We start from the raw sequence: 8,507 nt of genomic DNA, 5'->3' as shown, positions 1-8,507 counted from the left end.
ACAAAAACAATTTTGTAAAGATATTCATAAAGATACTCTACATTGCTCTAAAAAACAAAATATAAACATTTACATCAAAAGATCATCAAGTGTGTTCAAACTATGGTCTGCTAATCTGTTACTAAAAACCTGATCTGACATTACTTGAAACTACTGTGCACTAAAGTTGATTTGCATTCCAAAAGTTTTCTTAAGGCAAGACACTTTAGTATGGAATGTTTGCAACAACAACAAGCACGCATGCTGACAATTTAATATTCTTGCTCATTTCACCTTTGCCTAACTTGTTTTAAAAAAACGATTTTAATTTGTGGTCCAGGTCAGGTGCTGCATAAGTGATGTTAGAGGTAGTGCAGAATATGCAAACAAAATCGTCAGCAATGATGGACAAATGTGAAGAGACGGGTTAAATAAAAGTGTTTTTTTATTAAATATCATTGTTATTTGTTTTTATTTAAAGCAACATCCAATGTCATCACATGTACAGTTCTATTGATTGTACAATCCAAACAATGTCTGCAGTGTGGATACAAAATGCTTCTGAGATTGAATAAAAACTGACAGCTAAACAGAATGTAGATTTACAGCCAAAACCTTCTGAAGGTCCTGCCCGGCCAGATTTTTTGTGCAGAGCTGAACATTTCACCTTGAGGATTTATCGTTGCACAAATCTATCTCTGTGCACAGTGAACTCTATAAATGAGATCAAAGCAAAAACCCAAACTCCACACACAAACGCATCTTCAAATCCCAAAACATTATTTGGTCATTTGTTGCATGTAGTTCTCCTTTAGCATTTTTTCTGTATATATAGTTGTGTTCGGCATGCTTGCCATATGACATCATTTAATGGCACCTGAGCCTCTTATGTTCCACTGCACAGTCAAATATTCCATTTACTCTGCGGCGCTCTTAACAAAGCACAATCCATGGCAAACGGCATGTCAAACGCAGCTTTGCAAGGCAAACCAATCGCCATTTTGTGTGACACATAAAGAAATCTTTGCAACAGAAGACAAAAGCATTTATGTATCATTTGTACAGAACGCTCTCTTTAACAGGAATGTACCTGAAATTATGAACAGTTTGTGCACTGCTGTCAGATCAATCAATAGAATAAAAACATAGCATCTGATTCAGTCTAATTGATAAAAACCTGTCAACTCTCAATATAAATAGTAACCCAAAATAAATCACAGAATCACTACAGCCCTATTGGAAGTAATTTCATCATTTTATATTATTCTTTTCGATTCTTTACAAGCACATCAAGCGCCTGCAGCATCACATATTGTGCAATGGCACAATGTAAATGTTAATGTCAAAAGCCTACATTTTAATAATAACATTAAAATCTCTTTAAGGTACAGTTCACCCAAAAATGAAAATAATGTCATCATTTATAATCTCACCCTTACGCTTTTTTATTCGTATGACTTTCTTGTCTTTGTGAAACACAACATGAGAAATTTTAAAGAATGTTTCCGCTACTTTACTTCCCATTTAAGTAAATAGTGACCGAGGCTGTCCGTCCTACACAATCAATGTACTCCACGGCACAAGATGTGTACATGATGACAGAATTAAATTTTGGGTGAACTATCCCTTTAAATCTTCATGCATTATCTATAACACAACAGCTTAATCACACTTGTATAACAGTACTCGAAAAGCATGTCTGTACTGACACCACCCATCAAAAGTCCATGTCAGTGACGAAATGATGAAATGATTGTTGCAACTGTGCAAAGAAAAAGGTGAAAAATCCTTTCCCGTTGTGTATCGGAATGTTAAGGATAAAAAATCCTTCAGCTGACACCTTCGAGTACAAGTACAAAATAAACCCGACCGAGAGATGTGCAGCGGTATCAGGTCGGATTGGTCAGGTCTTGTACATCACGAAGCTGAATGCTGCTACCATGAACACTTCTATGTAGAGTTAGATAAAGTTAAGCTCTTAGTTTTGCACAGTCTTGACGGTGATGGATGATAAGCACTTCCCAATGCTGAAGAACAGAGGCAGTATGAAGATGTCCACCAAGCTGCTCCAGATCACCTGGATGGGAGGCAGAGTCATCATGCAACCGTGGACCGCTGGCATCACCACCCTACAAACAGAAGACAGGTTGTCATTGTGTGTGCTTACACACGGGAATTATCCTTCACTGTCCATCTAGTGAATTGTGCCTTAAAAATGGATTAAATGGATTTATACGTTTTTAGGAAGGGGGAAAGTGCCATTGTGTTCCCCGTTTGAGCTACACTGACATCTTGACATGTGATGTTATCTGACTCATTTGTCAAAACTACTCATTATAAGCTAATGAGGTCTACGTTGTTACGCCGGTTCGTTAAGTTTACAAACACCCACGTGGGCTAAAAGGCATTCTTTAACTCAGGGACATCGACCATGAAAGAGCTCCTGACCCAAACACTGCACAAACAAGGGTCAACCACCAAGAGGTCATGGAAAACCATCACTGAGTTATGCCAGGATTTTTCCACCATTAGTGGAACTCCACATTACATTATCGTGCAAAAGTGGCTTTATGTTACAGCGAAGTGTAAGCTTCATCCAGAAACATTTCCTCACCCGTATGTGCGTCTGCATTTGGAAACGACAGCAAAAAGACCTATACAAATAATACAACTTTCAAAAAAACAATTTCTTCTATTTGAAGTGAAATGCCAGTCTTTATCTAGGTGGGAAGTGGCCAAGACAAATATTCTGTAATTGGACTGTGGAAAACATGAGCGAGCGCCAACAGCCTTCACCAACAAAAAGCCTTTTCATACCAAATATGTATGCAGCTGAGGGTCCCGAAAACAATTCCCGAGACGAATGCCATGGGTATGGCCAGAAACGTGGTGAGGAATCGGTAGAAGACATATCTCACCAACTCGAACACAGCATGACTGCCAATCCAGATTTTGTCAAAGCTGTGTGTAGAGATGGGCTCTGCAATGATGTCTTCAAAGTCAACCTGTGGAGTTAAATACGAAATAAGTCAAATTGACTCACGTTTAAAGAGACAGACAGACAGATAGATCATGTGAATACCATTGAAGTATTACCATAGCTTTACTACAAATGTCATGGTTAAACTATAGTTATTGGTAAATTTGTGGTTAATGTTGTTTACAAATAAAACTTAAACCATGCTTAATAGTCGTAAAGGTTGACAACGACACCTACAAACTAGACTGAAAGTATGCATAAGTAAGTGCATCGAATTCGAATCAACAGTCATAAAGAGTAATATAAACACGTTATCAGCGTTTACGTCATCAATGTTTATTACAACCGAAATAAGAAATTAGTAATGTAGATATAGTTTTTGAAACTACTCATTAGTTTTCATTTACCTTTAGGTGCGCGTTGATGTCTTTGGGATCTCTGTCCGGCACAGGTGAATACACGTGCGGTTTTTTCCCAAGTATGGGTTCAATCGATCTGTTGAATTCCTCTTCATCCATAATGACGCTGGTCTCCGATTTTTCTTTTTCAAGCCCCATTTTCGTTTTTGGAGTCACCGGGACGCACTTTCCTCTCTGCTGCGCTTGTTGCACGCGCACTGCGCGCTCATTGCAGGACGAGCCCACGCCCCGTTTCTAAACGCAGACACAACACACGAGCGGCGCTTAATTCAACTCTTACAGCAAGAAATGTGTGCCAACGATAAGAACACTTTTGAGGGCTATATCTCCTTCCTTATCTTGATACATTGTTAACTGGAAAAGAATTTATGGAATGTTAACAGATTGCTTTTGGTGTTTACTCTAGTGTATGACGATATACTGTACATATTTTCATCTCTTTCCTACTGTTTACACATTCGTTCATTCATGAATTTATTAATATACAGTTTAAAAAGCATGCATGTAGTTACAATATGACAGTCCATGCAGAACAAACTTCTTTCGACCCATCAGAAAGGTGCATTGCAACGTGCTTATCTTTCATAGTCTATTGATTGCTATTCATGAACGAGTAAGCTTTACAGTGAAAACGTTTGTTTGAGGGTAAGAAAAAAACGTCTGTTAGTAGATCATTTGCCTGTGTAAACCTCAGTCATTGCACGCTCTGAATACTGCACCAGTTGGTTGGCTTGTGCCACTCACATCTGACTTATATAAAGCTTTTTACATAGAAGTATTTTGATGTTTGTGTATCCATAGCCATAACTTTAACATTTATATTGAACGTCTAGATGTTTATAACCAGAAGGACTGGAGGAAGTTTCTCTGAAACCGATGGACACACAGAGGAGAGTGAAAAGCACATTGTGCCCGCAGGAACATACACAATACAGGCCATAATCCCTATGGATAAGCACAGCTCGTTTTTTAACAATAAAGCAAGGTGCCAAGACCTTTCCAGTGTGTTACTGTTTGTGAGTGTGTGTGTATTTGAGGTACACTTGCCTCAAACATATTTTTTAAGATTTTTAAGAAGCCACATTAAAATGCCTTTCAAAATATCAAGACATTTGACTCAATTTTCTTTTCCAATTACACAAATGTATGAATTTATGAATAGGATTTATGAATTCAATTCAGACAGAGTAACCAAATGTGTACTTTATCTATGGACATAAAAGTGGCCACATACTTTTTTTGAAAAAATCCTGCAAAATCTTTCTTCGTTTAGAAATTGATTATAATAATCATAATTCTGAATTGTAAAGATCATTATAACTTTGTCAGCTGCAAACTTCACTGCGGTCTATGATAAAGGATTTAAGTCAGATTGGTCTATTCTATTGCAATCATTTACCATCATAATAACAGTTGCAATGCAAGTTCATGGGTTCAAGAGTTTCCCCCTGAGGAAAGGGGACCGGCCAAACCAACTCATGCAAAGTAATAAAACCAGTATTTCATTTTCATGACAAGTGAGCAGGTGGATGACAGCTGCCGTCTGCAAGGTTGTGCATAGTTTAGTAGCACCTCACACAACCACTAAAATTGACTGGCTTTGTTTCTATAAGTATTATTAACAAACAAAGTCAGGCAGAAAATAAACGAATAAAAGACAGAAAATGACACGAACCCACGGTTTAAGTGATAACAAAGATCAGACAACAATTGTTGTGACTAGCACTTGGCATCTTTTTAATAAATATTTTTAAGCAATTTGCTAAAGGCACAAACAGCAATTGAAATTCGGCCGGTACCACAACCGGCTGTTTATTACCATTTCATTGGTAACAAGGCTTTCTTTTCCAAAATGAATACGAAATAATAATAATAATAATAATAATTTTCAGCTTTTAAATTTATTTTAATGTATTAAAAAAATTATTTCACAAACCTAATGCATAATCATATGGCATATTGCCTACATTAAATACATTACAATGAAGTTTATAGGGATGTGTGACACTGTGTGACAGTCAGATTTTGTTAAAACTTTTCATGCAATAAATAATAAAAATGGTTTTAAATGGTAATAATGAATACTTTCATGACTTTTTAAAAATACATTTTGATTGAAAGCCTGGGTCTCAAGCATTTAAAAAAGAAATTATAAAGTCATCATAAAAAGATTTAAACAAACAAAAAAAGATTTATACAATTTTTTGATTTTACTAAAATGAAACCCCCATGACATAAAAGTGCAAATGCCATATTTGAACCACCCGTTATGTAAACAGAGATTTCATACAGGCTTTGCTTTTTTGGCAATAAACAGATTTCCATTTTCCTCTACCCCAGAACAAACCTTTCTGCTTTAATGAGAGATCAATGGCATGCAAACAAAACAGAAGATTTCAATTAAAGTCTGTCAGAAACGTTTGAAAATGGCACAAACTTCACAGAATGCACTGAAGTCTCTGCTTCACCATTGCATAACTCATCCAGACACAGAACAGCCTTTGTTTTTCAGGAGGGTTGTGGTTGCTCATAGAATCTTGGCACAAATCAGCATTGAGGTAGACTAAATAGATTGCATTAGCAACCATGATCTCTGCCAGTGTGTACCCTTTGTCTTCATGGATAAAATTTAGTGCTGCAACTTTTCCCAAGAACAATAAAGCTGTCAGATGCTCCCAATCTCTTCATCTGCACCCACATTACTCCATGTTTGTGAACTTCACTGGCTAAAGGTGTGGTAAACACATCAGGGATCCGCCCAGGGCCCGAGGCTGCATTAGTCGATAGAGAATATGCACTTTAGAGGTGATTAATAAGTTTTTCCATGCACAAGCTTTACTGTGGCAATGGGGGAGTCTTGACAAGTCTGTGAGTCTCTACAAGTCTGAGTGAAATTCTGACACAGTCACCCAGTTGCAATATTCATCTCCACCGCGTGACAGACCCCTCAAACCATTTTCCTGCATAGCTTAGTTTAGATCGATGACTCGCAGGGTATCAGATCATACATACCAGTGTTGTTGTTGCTTCAGGTATGATTTTTATTTCATTTTGAGCCAAGTCTGGAAATGTTGGCTGTTGATCAAGAGCATCTCTATAAAGTTTTATTGAAAAGTTTGAATAATAAGCAGCGGTAGTATTAGATATTCTTATCTTATTCGATGGCATATGTTTCTAGAAGATGCATATAGAACCAAAAAATGCCAATTTTCAGGCGATTTTCACTATTTTGGCTTTAATAGATGTTACATTTATGCATTTGGCAGGCGCTTTTATCCAAAGCGACTTACATTGCATTAGACTATATTTGTTTTTAAGTATGTGCAATCTCTGGGATGAAACTGGCGTTGCTAATGCCATGCTCTAACCACTGAGCTATAGGAAAGCTTGTTAAGCTACATGTTGTCCTCTACATGTTTCTATTTTTAACTTTATCCAATCAAAATATTTTGAAATATATTTCAATCAAATTATGTTTTCATGAGTTTTGTCTTTTGTAATGTTCCTTTAAGTAAATTCCTTGATGACATCATCCTCCAGGAAATTACATTGTTTTGAAGGAAAAACAGCATAATCATGATGCAGTTTATGCATTCTGTAATACAGTTTTGTGAAAATTAAACAAAGGATAAAATGACAGAAATCAGAATAATACATTTATTATAATTAATAAGTTTTTTTCTTGTGAAATCTGTGTAAATAATTGAGCTAACTTTAGATCTTATTTTGGCTAGCTTTAGATTTATCTACATCCTGTTAAGCATCCTGTTCATTTTCTTGTGATTGTTTAAATAATCAAGTTAATTGAGATCAAATGCCTGACCAGAGCATATTTCTGAAAGTCTGCCATATCCTAGAAAAAAAAGAATCCTATAAATTTCAACACGGTCATTGATTTTTAAGAATTGGCATAACAAATGATTTTATGGTGTAGCTATAAAAAATAAAGTAAAAAAATAAATCAAATTAAGCTTAATTACAGCATGGCCATGTTAAAACTAAAATACTGTATTATAAGATCTCTTTAGTCCATTCTTATGAGGAGGACTTACAGTATTTTATGGTCATTCTTTGCAAAACTATTTTAACTTGTGCTAATAGTCTGACAGCCCCAGTCTTATATTTCATTGGTTTCATTGGTTATTTTGATTTCTGCAATGTGGTTTAAATTACTGTGTGTCATATTCTTTTTTTTAACTCCACAGTGCAGTTACCACAATGATTTACTGTAATTCAGAGGTGGGAAGTACTTTTACTTGTAAGTACATTTTTTAAATATCTGTATTTTACCAGCAAATAACTTTACTTCACTACAGAATAAAGCATACGGAATCATACTATTTGATAAATACATTTTTGAGGAATACAATTTTACTAATCTACTGTATAATGTTCTGTTTTATACGGTGAAGTAATTTTTTTCCAAAAAGTACAAATGTTCCTTGAGTAGAGTAAAATTACTCAAGTACTTCTCTGCTGTAATTCTACCAAAATACAAATGTGCACGCACTACAAGCTATCATTAAGTACAACAAAACAAATTTCACTTTTCTAGTTTGTTTGTCTATGTGCGCATAAATAAGTCAGTCTTCAGAATTCTGAGGCTCTTGAATCAGATGACAGTAATGAAGAGCTGATTGACCTGATGGTGGCTGGAGCAGCCGTGCGGTCCAAAGCAAACATAGTGTTAACCGCCACTGCTCTAGTAGTTTTCCAGAGGTGTGTACACTGGAATACGAGTTAACTTGAATGCTCTACCTGATTTACTTACAACCCTGTTAGTAAGGGAAACCCCAGACTCAACAGTGATGTTCTACACATTCTCCCTGATCTTTTGCCAAGAGGGTGTGGGGCACGGGGAGGACCATTCTCATTTTTGCTGTGGTGTTTTTCTCTTTTCGACTTAGAGTATGTGATTACTAGGTTGCTAATGGGTTCCGAAGTACTCAAACAGACCTACCCGCTGTGACGCACATCTAGGGTTCCCCAAAACGAACTCCCAAGTTAAATTTGTTGTTTAATTATGCTCTCACTCCCTCCGACCACACCATCAGCTCACACACAACTTTCCTTCTCTTTCCACACAAGCTACGGCAGTCAAGTGGTTCTGTTCAGGCTATTTTTAGGGA

General features: G+C 36.4%; 1 protein-coding gene across 1 annotated transcript; it reads right to left on the bottom strand.

The window, feature by feature from the left end:
• Positions 1-418: 418 nt before the first annotated feature.
• Positions 419-3,594, bottom strand: cav2 (caveolin 2). The gene is made up of 3 exons (XM_057329915.1): positions 3,367-3,594; positions 2,797-2,984; positions 419-2,108 (listed from the first exon to the last, which is right to left on the bottom strand). The coding sequence occupies exons 1-3, from the start codon at positions 3,514-3,516 to the stop codon at positions 1,958-1,960; spliced, it is 489 nt and encodes a 162-aa protein (XP_057185898.1). The 5' UTR covers positions 3,517-3,594; the 3' UTR covers positions 419-1,957.
• Between the last annotated feature and the right edge of the window lie 4,913 nt (positions 3,595-8,507).

This window comes from Triplophysa rosa, linkage group LG3 (genome assembly GCF_024868665.1).
Source record: "Triplophysa rosa linkage group LG3, Trosa_1v2, whole genome shotgun sequence".
Taxonomy (NCBI): domain Eukaryota; kingdom Metazoa; phylum Chordata; class Actinopteri; order Cypriniformes; family Nemacheilidae; genus Triplophysa; species Triplophysa rosa.
The sequence above is the reverse complement of the archived record's forward strand: the minus strand, read 5'-3'. Positions and strand labels throughout refer to the sequence as shown.

What these genes read in the sequence shown, in the direction of transcription:
- cav2 (XM_057329915.1), bottom strand. Translation starts at nt 3,516, where the DNA reads ATGGGGCTTGAAAAAGAAAAATCGGAGACCAGCGTCATTATGGATGAA. An exon ending in ACATCAACGCGCACCTAAAG is followed by an intron (nt 2,985 to 3,366) that starts GTAAATGAAAAC and finishes TTAACTCCACAG; the next exon opens with GTTGACTTTGAAGACATCAT. An exon ending in CTCAGCTGCATACATATTTG is followed by an intron (nt 2,109 to 2,796) that starts GTATGAAAAGGC and finishes TTCTGTTTGTAG; the next exon opens with GGTGGTGATGCCAGCGGTCC.